This window comes from Lissotriton helveticus, chromosome 8 (assembly GCF_964261635.1).
Source record: "Lissotriton helveticus chromosome 8, aLisHel1.1, whole genome shotgun sequence".
In the NCBI taxonomy this organism is placed as follows: Eukaryota; Metazoa; Chordata; class Amphibia; order Caudata; family Salamandridae; genus Lissotriton; species Lissotriton helveticus.
The window spans coordinates 385,787,020-385,808,222 of record NC_136069.1 but is presented as its reverse complement, the minus strand read 5'-3'; the positions used below and the strand labels follow the sequence as shown (position 1 = coordinate 385,808,222).

Here is a 21,203-nt window from a genome sequence, read left to right as displayed (position 1 = left end):
ACAGTCTCAGTGTTGGTTTCCCCCCCATGTGAATTTGTGGAAAAATTCTCACACAATGGTGTCTTTAGAAGTCTTCTACTCCACTTCAATCATGTAGATGGTGCAGAACAGCTCCTCGTTGACAGATGTTTCTGATTGGGTTGATGGTCTGGTATCATTGTTGCCAAGGAGGTGGCCCTTTTTCTTTTGCAGCAGGTTTACCAGAGTTGACAGCCAATCAGCATCTCAGAATGATCTTTAAATTGTAAAATAGACAGCAAACATAGGAGGTACAACCCGCTTTGCTAGGCTTGACAGGTCCACAGTCTATTAAAAAGGGAGTAGACATGGCGCCTGGGAAAAAAGTTGAGCTCGGTATGAACGATGTCCAATTTTGGAATGTGGGCCCAGCACACATGTAAGGGGTCTTTTTAATTTACATAAATGTCTGTTTATAAATTTTAAATGACCTTCAAACCAGTTGGTGGTCCATAGGCTAGATTTTAAGGCAACATTCTGTGAACCGAAAACAGACCCAATGCTATGTAGCTTTGAACACATGGTCACAGACCTGATTCACGCCAGATGGCACCCATTATCTATGGTCTATTTATCAAGGCAGCAGACTTTGGTTCCCCCAAACCCGGTTTTAGCACATTTAGTTCTTGTCAATAGGGTACAGCTTGATTAGTGGCATAGTCAGCACAGGACCCACGTCTGGGTCACAACTCAAACTGCACCCTACTGATGAGATCCAAATAAGGCAAAACCAGTCTGGGGTTGCTAATGTTCCTGCTCAGAGGGGACTTGGACTGGCAGTTTGGACGAGACTAAGGCCGATTTGTATATAACTGGTTCTTGGTTGACGTAGCGTGGTGGGTAAAAACAATTCATAATACTCAATGTACTAGATTATGGTCCAGAGCAATTACCAATGACTGAGATTAATTCAAATCTACTTTTTTTTTGTATTCCTTAGAGCAACACCCTAAGTGCGACGGGCATGCCCAGACCTGTGTCCACACTCAGTCATCAACAGCATTCAATCTGCACCCTGTTGATGAGGCCCATAGAGGCCAAAACTGTTCAGTTTTTGCATGTGGTTATGCTTACGATGGACCTGTCCCGATAGTTTGGACTGGACTTTACCTACTAGAGAACGACAAAGGCTCGTTTGTGTATGGCCGGTCCCTGTCCGAGGTGACATGGCAGACAAAATAAATTAAAAAAGGTATGTGCTGGATTTTGGCCCCGAGTATTTACCAGTGGCTGAAATAAATTCAAGAAATAGAAGCAATCTTGATGATACCAACTGAAATGTCCTACCAGTCTTACACAAACAATCTCAGTCATCAACACCAGCATGCACTGGAAGCATCGAGAACTAGAAGTAAAATACTAGAAGACAAAAGTACTGTCATGGATACAAACTGTGAAAAAACAAAATTCAATAATGAGTTCATGCATAAGAGCCAATGTAAAACGGTTAGGCAGACGATAGCTGTGTGTTTTTACTATTACAAACTCATCATCAGAACAAAGACCATCCATCCCCCCAGCTAGCCCTCAGTGCCTAGTGGCAATTAATATAAACACACTTGCCTAATCTACTGAACGTATACTCACTTGTCAAATACAGCAAATGATGTTGAAACTGGATGTTTTCCTATCTTCAAAGGAGTCTTTTCATTCATGTTCACTTGTGCAAGTCCTGTTCTTTCATGTATTTTAACTGCTGGCAACTGCACTGCAAAACAGAAGTAGATACTGTCATGTTGTCCCAAAGGTGCATACTCCAAAGTAACACACTCAAACACACAAATGCTCACTGAAATTCTGCACTAGGGGCCAGATACAAAAAGGTGTTTTTTTGAAGTCATTTAAATCAATACAATCTTTATTTGTCTGATAAACATCTAGATCTGAAAAAATAATAAAAACAATTTATTGGTATGACATATTATAAAGATCAAAGACTGAAATACAAAGATTATAACAGCTACAAACAAAGGCTTTGGGGCATTTCTACTAATATTTCACGTATCGCATTTGCGTGAAAGGGAGAGAGCCAAAATGTGCAATATTTACTAGGATATTGGATACTACTGCTCTCTCCTAGAGCTGATGCACTGTGCTGTCTAGAGCCAACGCAGGCACCCTTGCGCCATGCCGCAAGGGTGCCTGCAGGACTGGCAGGATTGATTTGTGCAAGAAGGAATACCTTTCTGCACAAAAACAATCTTAAGGGGCAATTTCCTCCATGTATGCTCCAAAAGGCAGCACACATGCAACAATAAAGTAACAAAGAGAAATAAAGGTATTTCTTCTTGTAATGTCTATATTGATTAGTACACTATTTCTGCGCAAACCCAAGTTTATAAGCCTTTGTAAATCTGCGTTTACGTCAAAATACATGGGTGCATACATAGGAACGCCAATGTTCCACATAGGTAATGCCTACCTGACGCAAAGCAATGCGTGGTTTTTACTAAACCACACAAACCCATGCAAATCAACTCTGCATGGTTTACCACAAGCCAAAAAGGATTTTACGTTGGGCTATGCTTCTAAAGTGACACAACCCTGATGTGAAATCTTGGCAAATCTGGGCCTTAATTCATTAAGAAGCTAGCCTCTTCCTGAGCTTAAGAGATTGATTTAAAAATGATACAACAGCAAAACAGACAGCAGTTGTTCCAATGTTTGCAGAAATAATAAAGCTGATCTGCACTGTCTGAGACCTGAATTCTGGAGCAGCAGCTTGAGACTATGTTCCCACTTTAGGCGCTACTGGAATGGGCCCAATGGAGCCTGGGCAAGAGTTCTGGCAGAAGTTGGGCGCCCATATCTTGTCGGCACTGGATCCATTAATTGAAAAACTCAAACTAATTGAAATTAGACTTAATAAGATGGAGGGTTTAATAATGACTCCTAAGGGTGGTGGCCAAAAAAATTTAGTAAATGGTGACACAGCGACTGAGCAAGGGAAGGAGGGTGAAAGGGCTCCAACTGTTTGCCCCGGTATTATGGTTCCCCCTACCGTTGAGGAAGCACCGGCTACCCACCCGTCAGGCCCAGGCACCCTAAGTGGAAGACCAGGGTAGGGAGGCGATGCAGGTACTGAAGACAAACATGGAACAAACCACTGCCTTCAAAGGGACAGAGATAAAAATAAGGGAATGCACATATACTCCCATTTACATTTACCCCCTGCCTGTACACCCTATGTGGCAGTCCTGACGGGCGTTCCTGAATTGGAAGATGGCAAAATTGAAACCCACGACCAACTTAAAAATAAGACAACCTATCGGCGAAATAAAAACAGGCCATTGCCCCAGGACGCTAAGTGTAAGTGCCCAGCTTACTTGTTAGACGAGTAAGCTGGGCAGGAGCCAGGGAAAAAAATACAGCGGGAGATTGTGTGACTATTAACTTCAATGACCCCAGGGCAGTGAATGACACTTGTTTGGGGTTCTTGGCCACACTCCAGATCACTGATCCAGGCTCAACCCTTAAGTTACTTCTATATTCCACCAGCTCTTACACCCAACACTGAGCAATTTGTTGCGCACAACATTGGGGTGGGACACCAAACGAGGTTAAATGAGGGGTTGTCAAGGGGGCGGAACGACTTATGGAAGGGAGCACTAGGTGGAGGCCACCAATGTGGTCAACGGATAATGCCAATGGAGGAGGGGGCAGGGCTGGGATTCCCTGTACAACACAGATATGCACCCCTCCAGTGGGGTAGACACCTCAGTGAAGTGGACTGACTGCAGGGAGAGAAATTAGGTCAATACATGGTAGGGAATGCAGTACCGCAGGTCTATAAACCACAGGGGAAAGAGCAAGCAGGAGAAGTCACATCCCAAATACACCAATCCCCCCACCGCCCCCACATGGACACTCAGAACAGAGGTACCCCAAGAACCCGAGAGAGCAAGATTAGACCCACGTCTTGAGGTGGACACATCAGGGTATACTATTGATTGTATATCCTGGAACGTAGCGGGTTTGTCAGCTAAATTACAGAACCTGGAGAAGTTGGAATACATTGGTAATGAATATGCTACTTACCAGTATGCATCTGTTCTTGGCATGTAGGGCTGCTAACATTCATATCTTAGCATTAGATCGCCGCCTAGTGTTGGGCTCGGATGATCGCACATTGTTGTCCTGGAAGGGTCTTCGAAGTATCCTGAGATAGGTGGCTCCTCCCCTGGACTACAGTGCGCATGGGCATCGGCTCCATCCCCAGATTGTTTTTCGCCATTGTGGCAGAAGATGGAGTGAAAAGTGTAAAGGATGTCCATGCTAATGAATAAATACAATAGTATATCTGCAGCTGCGACAGGCACCGGGGAGGAGGGCGGGCGATATGAATGTTAGCAGCCCTACATGCCAAGAACAGATGCATACTGGTAAGTAGCATATTCAGTTCGAGGCATGTGGGCTGCTAAATTCATATCTTAGCATAGAATACATAGCAGTCCCTCCATCAGCGGCGGTTGCCCGTGCCAGCTGCAGAAACCTGAAAAAGTGTTTTGAGAACAGCCTGTCCTACAGCAGCTTGCTGCTTGGAATGCACATCAACACAGTAGTGTTTTGTGAAGGTATGTGGTGTAACCCACGTGGCTGCTCTGCAAATATCCTCTAAAGGAATGTTCCCTAGGAAAGCCATGGATGCCCCCAGTTTGCGTGTGGAGTGCGCTCTGGGGGGTATTGTTAAAGTGCGCTTGGCTTTTTGATAACATATCTGGATGCACTTAACAATCCATCTGGCTATCCCTGCTTTGGAAATCGGGTTGCCTTTGTGTTGTGGTGCGAAGGCAACAAAGAGTTGTTTTGTTTTTCTAAAGGGTTGTGTTCTGTCTATGTAGTACATCAACGCCCTCCGTACATCTAAGGTATGGAGCATTCTTTCCGCCACCGTTTGAGGGTTTTGAAAGAATGCTGGTAAGTCAATAGTTTGGTTTAGATGAAACTGTGACACCACCTTCGGAAGGAATTTGGGGTTAGTGCGTAGCACTACCCTATTTGGATGAATTTGAATGAATGGCTCTTGGATTGTGAGCGCCTGCAGCTCACTGACACGCCTCAGAGACGTAATAGCTACAAGGAAAGCTACTTTCCACGTAAGGAACTGGAGTTCACACGAGTGCAGTGGCTCAAATGGTGGTCCCATCAGTCTGGTGAGAACGACATTGAGGTTCCACACCGGAGCTGGCGGTGTTCTTGGGGGAATGACTCGTTTCAGACCTTCAAGGAAGGCTTTAATGGCGGGCACTCTGAAGACAGAGAGGTGCTGCCTGTTTTGAAGATAAGCCGCTATGGCGGATAGATGTATCCGAATGGAAGTGTACGCTAGATTGCACTTGTAAAGATGCAACAGATAGCAGATGATGTTGGGGATAGATGCATCTAGCGAGTTGATGTCATTGGCTGTACAGTAAATGACAAAACGCTTCCACTTTGCAGCATAGCATGCTCTAGTAGTTGGCTTCCTTGCCTCCTTGATGATGTTCATGCATTCCGGAGGTAGGTTAAGGTATCCAAACTCTAGGACTTCAGGAGCCAGATCGCCAGGTTGAGCTGTTGCGGATCTGGATGCTGAATTTCTCCATGGTTCTGCGTCAAAAGACTGGGCGTGAGGCGCAGTCTTTGATGCGGCACCACTGAGAGTTCGAGGAACGTGGTGTACCAAGCCTGGCGCGCCCACGTTGGAGCAACTAGGATGAGAGTCATCTCGTGCTGCCCCAGCTTTCTTGCGACCAGCGGTATTAGAGGGGCTGGCGGAAAAGCGTACGCAAATTTGCCTGACCAGTTCATCCATATCGCATTCCCCTGCGACTGTGGGTGAGGGAACCTGGCGGCAAAGTGTTGGCATTTTGCGTTCTCTTTGGTGGCAAACAGGTCTATCTCCGGATGACCCCACTGCTGGAAGTACGGGTGGAGGACAGATGGGTGTAACTCCCACTCGTGCATTTGATGGCTGTACCTGCTGAGCAGATCCGCCATCTGATTGTCCTTTCCTGGGAGGTGTTCTGCCATGAGGAAAATGTTCCTCTGAATGGCCCACTTCCACATGCTCTGAGCCAGATGAGACAGCTGTGGCGAGTGGGTGCCTCCCTGCTTTTGAATGTAGTACATCGCGGTCATGTTGTCCGTCCGGACTAGCACGACCTTGTTGCACAGATGTACAATGAAGGACTTGAGCGCCATGAAGATTGCCATCAGTTCCAGATAGTTGATGTGCATCTTCTGTTGCTGCGTCGTCCATAGTCCCTGCACTGTGTAAGTGAGCAGATGAGCTCCCCATCCCTGGAGAGATGCGTCCGTTGTCAGGACAATCTGAGGCACAGGCTCTTGGAACAGTCGGCCCTTGCAAAGGTTGTGTGGAGTCCACCAATGCAGAGAGTCGTATGCCCGACTGGTAACCAACACTAGGTCTGTCAATTGCCCACGAGCCTGTGTCCACTGATTCGCTAAGCACTCCTGGAGCGGGCGCATATGTAGCCGTGCGTGAGGGACTATGAAGATGCAGGAGGCCATCATGCCTATCAACTGCATGAACACTCTCGCTGGAAGCGAGTGTTGTGGCCTGAACTTTTGGATCAGAGACTGCATGCTGTCTATCCTGACTTGGTTTGGTTGAGCCATGGCCGTCAGGGTGTTGATCGTCGCACCTAGGAACTGCCGGACATGTGCTGGTTGTAGGTGCGATTTCGGGTAGTTCAGCGAGAAACCCAGATTGTGAAGAAGGTGAATTGTAGTCGACATGTCGGCGGCGCACTGTGGTTCCGACTTGGCTTGCACGAGCCAGTCGTCTAGGTAGGGGTAGACATGGATGTTCTGCCTCCTGAGGTGCGCCGCTACTGTCGCCAGACACTTGGTGAACACCCTCGGGGCTGTGGTGACTCCGAAGGGTAGGACCTTGAACTGGTAGTGCTTGCCTTGAATAGTGAACCTGAGATATTTCCTGTGGGACGGGTGTAGTGGAATGTGGAAATAAGCATCCTTGAGATCTAAGGTTGCTAAGAAGTCTCCTTGGTTTAGCAAGGGGAGAATCTGTTGCAGTGTAAGCATGTGGAAATGTTCTGATAGTATGTACAGGTTGAGGGGACGTAGATCTAGAATGGGTCTGAGAGATCCGTCCTTCTTTGGAATAAGGAAGTACAGCGAATATACCCCTGTGCCTTCCTCTCCCACCGGCACGAGCTCGATTGCTCCCTTTTGCAGCATCACCACTACTTCCTGCTGCAATAAGAGCAAGTGCTCTGCGGACATAGGCCTTTGCCTTGGCGGGATGTTGGGTGGAGTGGACTTTAACTCTAGGCAATAACCATACTGAACTAGTTGTCGCACCCACCTGTCTGTGGTGATGTTTCTCCAGACGGGCAGGAACTGCTGCAGTCTCCCCCCGACAGGTGTTAAGTGGTCGGGGGGCAGTGACAGAGAGTCACTGTTTGCTTGGAGTAGAGGAGTGGGAGCTGTTGTTACCTCTGCCGCGACCTCTGTTGCTGTTATTTCTGTAACCTCCCTTGTTCTGTTTTGTGAACGAGGATTGTGCTCCACCTTTTGAGAACTGGGATTGTTGACCCATTTGTCCTCTGGTGACTCCACGTGCACCTGAGCGACGAAAATTGCTGCCGCGAAACTGTTGTGACTGTAGGGCCCCCATGGACTTAGCGGTTTCTGTGTCCTTTTTTATTTTCTCTAGGGTGGTGTCAACATCTGGACCAAACAGACTATCAGGATTGACTGGCTGATTAAGAATGGTTGTCTGAATATCCGGTTTAAACCCTGAGATGCGGAGCCACGCTTGTCTTCTCAGCATAACGCTAGTGTTGATAGCTCTAGCAGCTGTGTCTGCTGCGTCAAGTGCACACTTGATGGCTGCGTTTGAGATTAGCTTCCCTTCCTCAATAAGCAGTTTGGTGCCCTCTTGGAACTTTGGAGGCAGGTGTTGTACAATCTGTTCTAGGGTGTCGTAGTGCGCCCTATCGTAACGCGCTAAGAGCGCCTGTGTATTGGCAATGCGCCAAAAGTTTGATGCCTGTGCAGCTACTCTTTTGCCCCCTGCCTCTAGCACTTTGGACTCCTTATCCGGGGGAGGAGCTTCACCTGTCGTCTGGGAGTTGGCACGTTTCCTGGCATTGGCGACCACAAGAGAGTCCAGTGGCAACTGTCCCCGAATGTATGCGGGGTCTGCAGGTGCAGGTCTGTACTTTTTTTCAATACGAGGGTTGACCACTCTCGCTCTTGTAGGCTCCTTAAATATGTCCCCAGCATGCTTGAGGAAGCCTTTAAGCATAGGCAGTGTCTCTACTGTCCTTTCAGAGACTGAGAACGTGTCGAAAAGGAAGTCTTCCTCAACTGGGTCAGCATGCATGTCCACATCATGATTGGCTGCCGCCCTCTCGAGTAGTGCATGAAAACCTGCTGAGTCCTCAGTCGGGGATGCACGTGCATTAAAAAGTTGCGGGTCCTGCCCCACACCTTGGGTGTTCTGGTCACCAGTGTCATCATATGAATCCGGTTGTGCATCCGGTTCATTGATAGGGAAATTGTACTGCTCGTCCTCATCATACCCCTCACCCGCAGAGTGTTCTGGTGAGGGAGTAGGGCTCCGTCTCGGAGGAGGCTGGATTGGTTCCGTGAGGCCTGAGGCGTCAAGGGGCACCCTCTTCTTCTTTAGTGGGATGACATATGGGTCCACTGGCTCCGAAGTGATTTTCCTCTTGTAGAGGGTCAGTTTGCCTGTGTCAGCGTCGATGAAATGCTCTGAATCATCCTCTGATTCGAGTATCCGACGTGGAGGCGGGCCTGCCGGTGAAGAAATCACCTGTTTCGGTGCCGATTTGGTTGAAAAAGCTTTCGGCGCCTCCTTCGGCGGCAAAATAAATAGAAGTTTCCCAGAAGGCTTCGCTGGAGTGTCCTTTTGCGGCTGCGGCGATGGTATCGGAGCCGACGGGGCAAAGGCCTTCTCCCTGATTCTCTGTAGTGATTCGGCTATGGGGGACGGCTCACTCACAGTTTGTTTCGGCGCTGACGAGGATGGTATGATTTTTCCCTCGGATCCGACGTCTTTGTGGGCCTTGTGCGCTTTGGGCGCGGATCCCGTCTTCACCGGCTCCGATTCCTGGGTCCTGGGCGCAGACGTGCCAGACTTCGTTCCGTGTGCCTGCGTAGCCTCCTTGGAGCCGACTTTGGCGGGCTTGGACGGCGTCGTAGCCGTTGACCCGTGCCGACCATCCTTCTTAGAGGACCCCTCCTCTGGCGTCGTTTTCGATTTTGCAGCGTCGGAATCGACGGACTTCTTCGACTTCTGCGGACCGGAGGTCGACGGAGTCGATGGGGTAGCGGGCACCGTCGTTTTCTTTGGCACGGCAGCCATCTTAGGGACACTCGAGTCCTTAAGTTTCGGTTTCGTTTTCGGGTCGGCCATTTTAGATGTTGTCGATCCCGATGGTTTCGGTTTCGGTTTCGAAACAGTTTGCTCAGCAAGTAAGTCCGTGGCCGGGCCCGAAGGCGGGGCTGTGGCTTGCGGCAACGGGTCTTGGGTAAGGCCGACAGGCGATCCCGTGACCCGGTCGGTATCCTCGTAACCTTCGGGGCAGAGCTCGTCCCCCGAGCTATCTGCCGCGGCCCCATATATCTCATCGTCTTCTCCTACCTCGTCGACGTATTCAAGGCCTTGACCCACGACTCCGTCGTCGTCTCCCGGATCCGCCCCGACCTCCGTCTCGGGTGGGGAGATTTGAAGATGATGACCCTGGTCCTCTTCTTCCTGTTCTCCGAAGATGTTCTCCGGATCCGGGGCCGTTTGTCTAGCTTCCATGCGCACCGCGCGGCGAAGCTTGAGAGTCTTCTTGGAGCGGAACTGCGCACAGGCCTTGCACTTGCCGTCGTCGTGGTCGGGCGAAAGGCATTTGTTACATACGGGATGTAGATCGATGTGTGGGTACTTGGACCCACAAAGCGGGCAGTACTTAAACGGGCTCCGCTCCATGTCCGAAAAGTTTTGCAGTCGAGTCGCGATGAGAAGGCCTCAAAGTTCTGAGAGCGAAAGAAAACTCCGCTTATTCCGGCTCCAAGAGACGGAAGACTCGAGACCGTGCGCAGACAATACCGACGCAAAAAAATCGAGGCCTTTTGGCAGCTAAAAGTTAGTTTTTCTCGGTTTCGACAGAAAGACGTCAAGACCACATCCGAACCCAATGGCGGAAAAAAACAATCTGGGGATGGAGCCGATGCCCAAGCGCACTGTAGTCCAGGGGAGGAGCCACCTATCTCAGGATACTTCGAAGACTCTTCCAGGACAACAATGTGCGATCATCCGAGCCCAACACTAGGCGGCGATCTAATGCTAAGATATGAATTTAGCAGCCCACATGCCTCGAACATTTAAAATCATTTGCCTCCAGGAAACCTGGGAAGTGGACCACTCAAACTTTGTTCGCTGGGTACAAATTATTTGGGATTCCTGCAAGTAAGTCCTCGGTGGGTAGAGCGAGGGGAGGCCTCCTAGTATTCTTAGATGTGTCCCTGGAAGGGAATTGGGTTGATTTAAAGTGGAACTCTGAACATATGATAGGCTTAGGATTTAAAAGCAGGGGTTTTAACATAACCCTGGTAAACTTTTACAACTCAGGAGGCTGTAAAGTGAGTGAGCTGGATGGAAAGTTAAAATCCTTATCCAAACAAAAAGAGAGTACAATAGCTCCAACGCTATTAGTCGCTGGGGACTTCAATTGCCACTTGTTCCCAAAACTGTTACCCATCAAAAATTATTGGGTCGCCTACAATATAGAGGAGGGACCCCATTTGGAGCACACGTCTGAGGGCAAGGAACTGAGTAGGCTGATTAGTAATTATGGGCTTGAGCACACAATGGATTTGTTGGTTATTGAGCCAAACAAGCTGGTTATCCAAACATTTAAGGGAAGGGGCTGCAGTTCTTTTATTGATTTTATTTTGATGTCCCAGTTGCTAAAGGGGTGGGTATGGGGTTTCTCAATAGAACTAAGCGGTTTTAGTGACCACAACCCCTTAGTATTGTCTTTGACAGCGACAAATGCGATTAGGGCCCCAATGAGGGGTGCGGGCCCAATTGTATAAAGGATTACCGGTCATGGCAGGCGCCTGAAGTGGTCGAGAATTAATGGGGAAAGCTTTTATAGGTCCTTAGCTAAATAAGGGGGACATCTCCTAGAGCAGTGCTTAGATATATCCATGGAGGGGCCACACTTAGTGGAACTATTTGAAGAAATGGGTCGCATTATATATTACCTCCTAAACGACAGGACAGACTAAACCAAATAGTGACCCCAGGGGGTTCGATAGCGCATGTTCTCTTGCACAGAGAAAGTTAAGAGCCTCACTAAGATCAGATCCTAGGGACAAACAAATGGTGATGCAATGCAGACTCAAATATAAACAGACTCTAAAACAACGGAAGAGGGCCCTCCAATCCCAAACTTGGGAGGACCTGAGAGGAGCTGCAGAAAGGAAGGATAACATTGCCTTTTGGAAGATAATCAACAACCCATGTTTCCAAGACGCAAACAGTCCTCAGATAGGTTCCAATGTTCTCCCGGGTCAGTGGGTGGAGCACTTCAGAGGACTCTATAATCAGAGGAACAGTGAGTCGCACCATAATTGTGAAGGGATGGGGAGGTGGAATGTAACACTTGAATTCACCCTAGAGGAGACCACTGTAGGCATTAGAGGCCTTACTAAAAACAAGGCACCAGGCCCGGATGGAATCCCGCCGGACCTCTTTTTAAGCAAGGTGGACCTGTGGGAACCCATCCTTACAAGAGTATTAAATGCTGCCATAGCCACGGGGCTCCCACGCTCATGGTCAATGGCCACAATAGTGCCAATCTTCAAAAAGGGGAATAGAGATAACCCACAGTGTTACCGCCCTATCTCCCTCAGACACCACTGCTAAAGTATTAGGACGTGTTGTTCTAAATCGTCTGATGGACTGGGCGGAGGACCAACAGATTATTACTGATGTCCAATATGGGTTTAGGGGAAAATCAATGCATAAACTTATATCTCCTTGTAGCTAAATACACCATTGCTAATAATGAAACGGTCTATTTAGCATTTATGGACCTTACAGCAGCATTTGACTGCGTTAACAGGGAGAAGTTGTGGGGTCAACTAAGCAATCTAGGGGTAGATCAGAACCTTATAAAAATTTTAAAAGCTTTACACTGGAATACTTCGGCCTAAGCAAGGTATAACTTAGAGGGCGGATGCACCAAGTCATTTATTTGCATCAGTGGGGTGCGACAGGGGTGCATCCTGGCGCCTTTCTTATTTTCGCTGTATATAAACGGATTAGAAGATTAACTTTTAAGCCTAAACGTGGACTCACCAAGGGTAGGCAGACGGGCTATTCCCATCTTGCTTAACGCTGATGACGCGGTATTGCTGGCACGGACCCCGCGGGTCCTCCAGATCTTAATAGATGGCTTTGTGGATTTTATGAATAAATTAGACCTGTTGGCTAAACTAACCAAGTCATATGTGATGGAAGCAGGGCGAAAGCAGCGGAAAAGCTTCAACTATAGAATAGACGAACACAAACTTGAAAAGGTGCAGTCCTTCTCGTACGCATTTTAATCGATGGGCAACTTAATTTTAAAGCATTAATTGATGAGCGCTGTAATAAGTTAATGTATAGCACAGGAGCAATTATGAACTTCGGCAGCCGACTGGGCCGTTGGTGCCCGGAGCAAATGATGACCTTATATAATTCTGTGTGCTGCTCTAAAGTGTCATACGGTGCGGAACTCTGGGGCAAATTACAGGTGGAGGAGAACAAATATATGAGGAGGCTCCTCAAGGTCCCACAGGGCGTCCCTGCATATATTGTCCATGAAGAATTGGGAGGGGCCTTCAGTGAGGATAGAATACAAGTTAGACCCCCTACTAGCGTGGTTAAAGATCTGGGAGAACCCGGAGGCAACATTGACTAGGCAAATAATATTGGATTGCCTCAGCAGAGATAGTGGTATGGACATTCCTTTTGGAGCCTAGAACTGGAAAAAATAGGCTCCAAAGACCTCTTCCCAAACCCGAAAAAGATCTAGTGAGGAAGAGGTCCTTTACCCATAAAATCACCACCAGAGAAGAGAGCGAATGGGGCAAACAGTCAGTTAGGACTTATAACCTAGTACAGTCTAATGAAGGAATGGAGCCGTACCTGGCCCTTACCTTTAACGCTCATGACAGATTTTTAATAACACGTTTTAGGCTCAATTGTTTACACTACTTACTAGCTGAACCGGCAGGTTTTAATAACTTCTCTGAGCCAAAGGGTCCCTGCGGCTACGATCATCGATCTCCGCAGGGTACCCTTCATTTTGTATTATTGTGCCCTTTTTATTCATTGCCCAGGCGCCTTTTTTTAATTAGCCTGCTGAAGAAACCTAAATTTAGGCACGCTAATGCCGCGCTTTTATACTTACAAATGGCCCCAGACTCATTGACCCTCCTCTCCATTACGAGCTTTTTAAGATAAGCATTTAAACTCAGAGGCACTAGAAAACTGGCCGGAGTGAGTGGGGTTTAGTTGAGGGACAAATCAACTGACATGAACTGAAAGGAACGGCGAATCACTTTTTTAAATTTAGGATTATTGTCCTTTGAAGCAGGATTAAATAATATGTGTATTTTTAGTATTTTAAATCTGTATTTTCAGGGAGGAGCCAAGCTCGCGTCCGAGATGGCCGCGTTTTAGCTCGGCTCCGTCTACTTTACTGTTTGGAACATAAATCCTGCCTTTATCCTGCCCCGGGAAGAAAAAGGTTTGCTACGCTGTGGATCTAAGGCGATTTACAGGCACTTACCGTCTGTTCCGGTCGCCTCTGGGTGCCGTGGATCCGGAACTGTGCCCTCGCTCGCTTCGGGGCCTCCAGAGCGGGCTGGCCTGAGTTTCCTCGGCGGCGCCCGGACGGGGCGGAGCGCTATGGCCGGCCCTTGATGGCGCAGTGGGCTCGGCCGACGAGGCGGTTGTGCAGATAGGCCGGTCGCGGCTTTCTGGCCTGGTCAGGCGATCCCGCGGCCTGGGGTGGAGGCGCTGCCTTCCGTTGACGGGGCTCACCGTATATGTGGCTTGTCCCCCCCTTTGTTCTCCGGTCCGGCCATTTTGAGTCCCTCCGCCCGGACTCGGAGAACGGGGCCGGTGGCATTGGGGAGCCGGCGATCCTCCTTCTTCTGGTGGCCCCCCTTCCTGCACCGGACTTGCCTCTGCTGATGGTTGGCTGAACTCCGTTTGCCTTGCTGCGGCCCGGACGGGGGTCGAGGATCGCTGCGGCCCCGCCGGGCTTCCAAGATGGCGGCCGACCCTGTATATCTCAGCCGTGCCGAGATGGGCGGCGGTGGTCCACTGTCTGGCGCGGAAGCCGGATACTGTAAAGGTGTTCCTACACTTGCAGACATCCTCGCCGCCCTGCGCTCCTGGGGTGCTCCTGCGGCCGCACCCGCCGTTACCCTGGAGGAGGCTCGTTTCGCTGGGCCGTCTGAGCCCCCCCTGGCGTGTGCGGCTCCGTCGCTGCTGGGTACGGCTAAACCTGTCCTGGAAATCATGGGCCCGGTGGCTGCTGTTTCTGTGGATGTGCGGGGTTCCGCTACCCTCCATCGTGCTGTGTCCTCACCTGTGCTGTGGGTCGGTGGGCCGGGTCCTGTCCGGGCCGGTCTCGATGGTTCTTCCTGTCCTTCATCGCCTCGAATGGCCGACCGTAGATCCTGTGCTGACTCCGCTGGGTCGGTTTTCCTCAGATTATCTTCGGAACTGTGCCTGCATTGTGTTCAATGGTCTCTGGCTGTTCCGGATCTTCCGAGTTGTACTCGAAACATCTTATGCGGATTGACATTGGACCTCCCTGTTCTCTGCCTCCTGTTCTTCGTGGTCTGGTTCTTCGTGAGGCGGACTGCTACAGAGTTGGAAAAACAAGGACAGGGATGAGACGACCTTGCCTTTGTGGACTGTTGTCTTGTAATGGTTGGATGATCGGCCTGTAACGGTATGACCATGTCGGCTTTTTGTCGTGTTCCTGGAATGTATCCTAAAAATGTTTGTCTTCCCGAGGGCTCTGTTGTTTCGGACGGGAGGGTGGGAGCCTACGATTCTGTCTTATGGCCCTCTCCCGTGTTCTTTCCTCCCTTATCCCTTCTTCTCCCCTTTTTTGTCTTTACGGTTCCATCTTGTCTTAGCTCTTCTATATTTCGGGTTCTGATTAGGGCGACAGGCACGCTGCTGGGGGGTAGGCCATAGCCTTCTGCAGGGGTGCAGGGTGGGCTTGCGGGGTGGGGGGGGGGGGGTCTGTCTTTTTTGGGGGGTTTTTCCCCCCCATTTTACTCCCTTTTTTGGTTCTATGGCTCTTATGTGTCCTCTTTTTCGGGACGCGGTCTCAGCATGTGTCCCCCTGGGGGGGTTGTTTTTGATGCACGGACCTTCTGGTCTTACTGTGACTTTGGCTCACTACGTAGTTTTGCTCCGGTTACCACCGGTTTCGTATATCGATTTGTGGTTTCCTGCTTCGTTTGCCACGGGGCGCATGCTTGAGGCGGCGTTCTTCTCTTTACCCTTTGTCCCTTTCTCCCTCTTTTTCCCTCCCTTCCTCCCCCCTTTCGTGGGGGGGGGGGGTTTCCTTTTCCCCTGGGTTGTGTGACGGAGGGCTTTATATGATGAGCTTTTTCAATTCTGTTTGCTATGATATGTTCCTGCTGTGGTGGGTGGGCGCTGAACGGCGGACGCCACTGCTTTTTACGGCGGGTCTCCCATCCTGCCTTTACCGATACGTATTTGTCATTGTTACTTTATCCTGTATATTATACTGCTGCTTGTTCGCGGCCCACCACGGCCCTCCGAGAATTACTACCTGTCATTATCCTGTTATTCCCGTACCTATATTAGAAAATCAACCTTCTCGTATCCTGCCCCTGCTGGTTGCTCTATGGTTTTTAGCCGTTACTTCCTGTATGGTTTGTTGTGATATTCTGTTTGCGCTTCTGTACTGTTGAATATGTTCCTTATATGTGGTGGCCGGCCCGCTGGGTTGTAGGCCCGTATTTGTGAGCCTTCTCTGTACAATAAAGGTTTAAAAAAAAAAATAATAAATCTGTATTTTCATGTTGTACTTTTATGGTGTTTGTACAAAACCGAATAAAGTGATTTTGATGAAGATGAAGTGTTATACTAGTAGTTGGTTTGAATCTAGTCTCCATACGTAAAAGCGCATCATCAAAAGTACCCAACTCTCTTTGGACAATAGGTATGGTTCTAAAACAGCTTGACCCTCAGACCCTAAACAATGCAATAATATACTTTTCTTTCTTTCATTGCCCATTCTATCCCCATTCATGTAAGTTAAGAATTCCTCTTTCCATCTAGACCAGGGGATGGGAGGATCACCTTTAGATTGGAGAAACTTTGTGGGAGGTTCAAATTACATGACTGAAGGTGAAAGGTACAATACTTTAAAATTGTGTTATGCTAAACACAACAATATAAAATGCAACCTTGACCTTAAATAAGATGTCTGTAAGATAAAAGAAAAATATATAATAAAAGTAAAAATTGTGGTGAAAGCTGTGCACATCAGCGCGATGTGCTCAAGAATTATCCATACTATAACACGTATTATCAGTACCATTGTGCATGAAGCAATGAACATAAAATAATGGTTAAGTGGTATAATGGAACTATTAATGTGTAATAGTCCTTTGAAAACGATGTTAAAAATAAAATATATGCGCAGTCGTGCGCATAGACAATGCTTAGTAGTGGACACCCAGGTGGTCTGTCTGTCTCTCTCTGTCGCACTCACTATCTGTCGCACTCACTCTCTCGCAGTTTTGGGCCATCTTCCAGAATGGTGAGTCCAGGATATTAGGGCTATTATTCTGATGTTTAAGCCTCTGTTCTGGTATTTGGTGAGACTGACTGAGGCTTTTTGGCCTCATAGCCTCATGCATCCTGGTAGTGACTCATGGCCATTGGCATATACGGACTGTGCAGTCGGACCTGAAGTCCCATTGGATGCAGCATCAGTGGAATCCCTCGGACCTGGTCCAGATCTCAGAGGGACCTGCAAAACAACTGCAGTGGTGGCTATAGAAACACGATTGGGTCAGTGGCAGGCCCCTCTTGCTGCCCCATCAGAGCGGATTGTAGTGAAAGAAGTGTCGCTGCTGGGGTGGGGCAGCCATCTGGTAGAGATGGAGATCAGAGGATCCTGGTGTCCGGAGGAGTCCTGGCTACACATTAACTTGTTGTTGCAGTGGGCAATCCAACTGGCATTGAAAGACTTTTTTACTTTCATCGAGGGAAGGCTGGTGCAGATTTTCACAGATATCACCACTGCCAGTGGTACTGCATCAAACAGGGAGGGATGGAGTTGTGGGCCCTGTGTCAAGAGGCACTGTCTCTGAACATGGCTGGAACATCCAGGAATTGCTCTGGTGGTTCAAAACCTGGTGGGCTCTCTGAAAACCAGAGCAGACAAACGCAGCAGTTGATGTCTAGCGGATCACCAATGGCATCCTGATCTGAGGTTGTGCTAGGTCTCTTCTGAGATCGGGGAGAACACTGGTTAGATCTGTTCGCCGCAACCGAGAACGTGCATTGTCAGCAGTTCGGCATCCTGTACGCATTTCCGCCAATAGGACTCCTGTCTAGACTTCTCAAAAAGACAAGAAACGACCGGGACCAAGTCATTCTTGTGGCTCCAGATTAGGCACGGAGAGTTTGGTATCCTGAAATTGTTAGCATTAGCAGCAGTACCCAATCAGGCAGGCCTTTCGGCCAGATCTTCTGTCGTAGCGGCAGGGCAGGGTTCTACACCCGTACATGCGCACACTGCGCCTTCCTGTAGCCCAGCTTCCCTCCACCAAGATGGTATAAGCCTGCCATTGGGACAAATATGTGACATGGTGTGGCACTAAGAATATTCATCCTCTCTCTGCACCCTTCTGTCAGTGTTATTTTTTCTCTGGACCAGAAGGCTCTTTTTTGGACACTGTCAAGGGTTACCTTTCAGCCATTTCAGCTTTCTTGCTGTTGCTGGATGAACGTCCTTTGTTCTAGTCATCAGTGGCGACTCATTTTCTAAAGTGACCACAACACCTAGTCCCTCCAGGACCATTCATATGGGTTTTGAGAAATTGTGCCTCCTTTCTCCAGAAAGTAATGGCACTGTTTCATGTGGGCCAAAATATCACCAAGCCCACCTTCTGTTCTCCGCCTCACCCTTCGAAAGAAGCCCAAAAAGAGTGTAGTCATTTCACACTGGTCGTACTATAGAGTTCCGGGTGGACATTCTACTCTTTATTGGGTATTTCGGGATGAAGAAGGAAAAGGTTTTGTAGAAAAAGACCATTTCATGATGGATAGCTCTCTGCATAAAAATCGGCTATGCATTGGCAAAGAAGCAACCCCCTATGGGCTTGCACACCATGGCCAAGGCTGCGACCACTGTGTTAGCTTGCGGAATCCGTGTTTGGGACATCTATCAGGCAGCAACCTGGGCGTCTTTGCACAGGTTCACCAAACATTACTGTCAGGACAGTCATACCGGTCATGACAGGCTCTTTCTCAGTTTGGTCCCAAGGGACTTTTGGGTCTAATTAGATCGCAGACCCACCACCGGATAGTTATTGTTTGGGTATCTATTCTAAGGTAAGGAATCTAGAGCCAGAAGTCTATCAGATGAATATGTTCCTTAACTCTTTAACACCATATCTGGTAGAGACTCTATATAGACGCAGAATCCTTACCAACATTCCCATCCTCCAAGCTCCATGCTCTGCAAACTGATTTCTGCATAGGCTCACCCTTCTCGGGCCCTTGGTACTGCACATCAGCAACCTTCATGGCTCTGCACTTCTCGCATGAAAAAGAAACTGATGTCAGAACGCTGGGGTGGCGCATATATAGGCGCCGTAGCACATCGCTTCCGATGTGGATGACGCAGGGCTGACACCTACCGGCACGCAGGGGTGCTGCTCAATATTTTCCAGACCTTGTCTGACCCCTGGGGATAATTCTAAGGTAAGGAATCTGCAGCAGAGTTTCTACCAGATAAGGCATTACCGAAGGTAAGTAACTTGTTCTTTATGACTTATGAGGTTCACAAAAAGGTCAAAGTAAACACCTTTTAAACTAACATAACATATGAAGTGCATACATACACCTAACCCTATACCAGTGGAAAACCTCCCTTTTCATAGTAATCATAAGGTTCACCTTCATTACCATAAATAAATTACTAGTTCTTGGGAGGCACACATTCCCTGCAACCTCTGACAACATGGGTCGTTTGGAGTTTTTCACACCCTGTTTACAAAATTACAACAGCCTTTATGAGAGTATCTTAAGGTGTATAAATGGGGAAGAAAGAATAGATTAGAAAATGTTGGTACATAGCCACCAATTCAAGTCTTTGTGGGCTGTATAATAAAGTGAAGCGAGGTTATAAATACTGCAGACGAACACAGAAATTAATCAAGGACCTCCACTTTAAGAAGTATCACCACTAATATCAAACTACCTTTTGAATCCAGGCAACCACTAATCAATAAGACCCGACAGAGTAAAGGGACAAAGCATGCTAGAAAGCAAAGTGACTGATCTGCAGGTTAATTCCTTCAACAAACTGGCTCTCTCCGCCTTCTTGCCATCTTAAAAACACATTCCCTGCATACATTCCTACAACTGAAAACCTACCAACCAAACAGGCTTCTACCAAGTCTAAACAACACCCCAACACCTATCTCTGCTTTTCTACCTTTTCACAGTCTGTTCCTACCTCCAACCTAGCAGCTTGGGTACCTATCAACTGATTTTTCTCACAGATACAATTGCAGTGACCCCACTAATGGTATTTGTTGTTTAAATAAAAGCTAGATGAATAAACAGCCACACTGAAGAAAAAAAAAAAATGATTATGCTGCCGTGTGATTATTTCCCTCCTGAGGCGGAAGCCGGGAGGTTGCTGTGTCACTATTCTCTCTCGTGTTTTAATACCTGTAACTTGATTTAATAAGTTTTCACCTGGCTTGATTTAATAAGCATTTTAACTCACTACCACCTCTCCCCATCTCCTCGCTACCTGGGCCACTCTCAGCCGAGTGTTGACGCTGAGTAGTTCGGTCCCGGGCAGGTGAGGATTCATAGCGGCCATATTGGGTGGGTGCAAGCGCTCTGACGCGCTCTAGCTGCGCATAAAAGGGGCATTCTAGAGCCCGCGCTCGACTCTGCTGCCGCGTGATTATTTCCCTCCTGAGGCAGAAGCCAGGAGGTTGCTGTGTCGCTATTCTCTCTCGCGTTTTAATACCTGTAACTTGATTTAATAAGTTTTCACCTGGCTTGATTTAATAAGCTTTTTAACTCACTCCCACCTCTCCCCATCTCCTCGCTACTTGGGCCACTCTCAGCCGAGTGTTGACGCTGAGTAGTTCGGTCCCGGGCAGGCGAGGATTCATAGCGGCCATATTGGGTGGGTGCAAGCGCTCTGACGCGCTCTAGCTGCGCATAAAAGGGGCATTCCAGAGCCCGCGCTCGACTCTGCTGCCGTGTGATTATTTCCCTCCTGAGGCGGAAGCCAGGAGGTTGCTGTGTCGCTATTCTCTCTCGTGTTTGAATACCTGTAACTTGATTTAATAGGTTTTCACCTGGCTTGATTTAATAAGCTTTTTAACTCACTACCACCTCTCCCCATCTCCTCGCTACCTGGGCCACTCTCAGCCGAGTGTTGACGCGGAGTAGTTCGGTCCCGGGTAAGCGAGGATTCATAGCGGCCATATTGGGTGGGTGCAAGCGCTCTGACGCGCTCTAGCTGCGCATAAAAGGGGCATTCCAGAGCCCGCGCTCGACTCTGCTGCCGTGTGATTATTTCCCTCCTGAGGCGGAAGCCGGGAGGTTGCTGTGTCGCTATTCTCTCTTGTGTTTTAATACCTGTAAGTTGATTTAATAAGTTTTCACCTGTCTTGATTTAATAAGCTTTTTAACTCACTACCACCTCTCCCCATCTCCTCGCTACCTGGGCCACTCTCAGGCGAGTGTAGACGCTGAGTAGTTCGGTCCCGGGCAGGCGAGGATTCATAGCGGCCATATTGGGGGTGCAAGCGCTCTGACACGCTCTAGCTGCGCATAAAAGGGGACGGTCTTATCTCCGCGCAGCGGACGCGACCAGCGGACGTGC

The 21,203-nt window shown here is 48.5% G+C and overlaps 1 protein-coding gene across 2 annotated transcripts in view; it reads right to left on the bottom strand.

The window, feature by feature from the left end:
- The window catches only part of EXOSC8 (exosome component 8), a 238,937-nt gene that overhangs the window by 52,855 nt on the left and 164,879 nt on the right, over positions 1-21,203 (bottom strand). For both annotated transcript variants that reach the window (XM_078657200.1, XM_078657199.1), the window contains exon 9: positions 1,606-1,726. In XM_078657200.1, the coding sequence (XP_078513326.1) occupies positions 1,606-1,726 (121 nt within the window). The remainder of the gene's footprint in view (positions 1-1,605; positions 1,727-21,203) is intronic.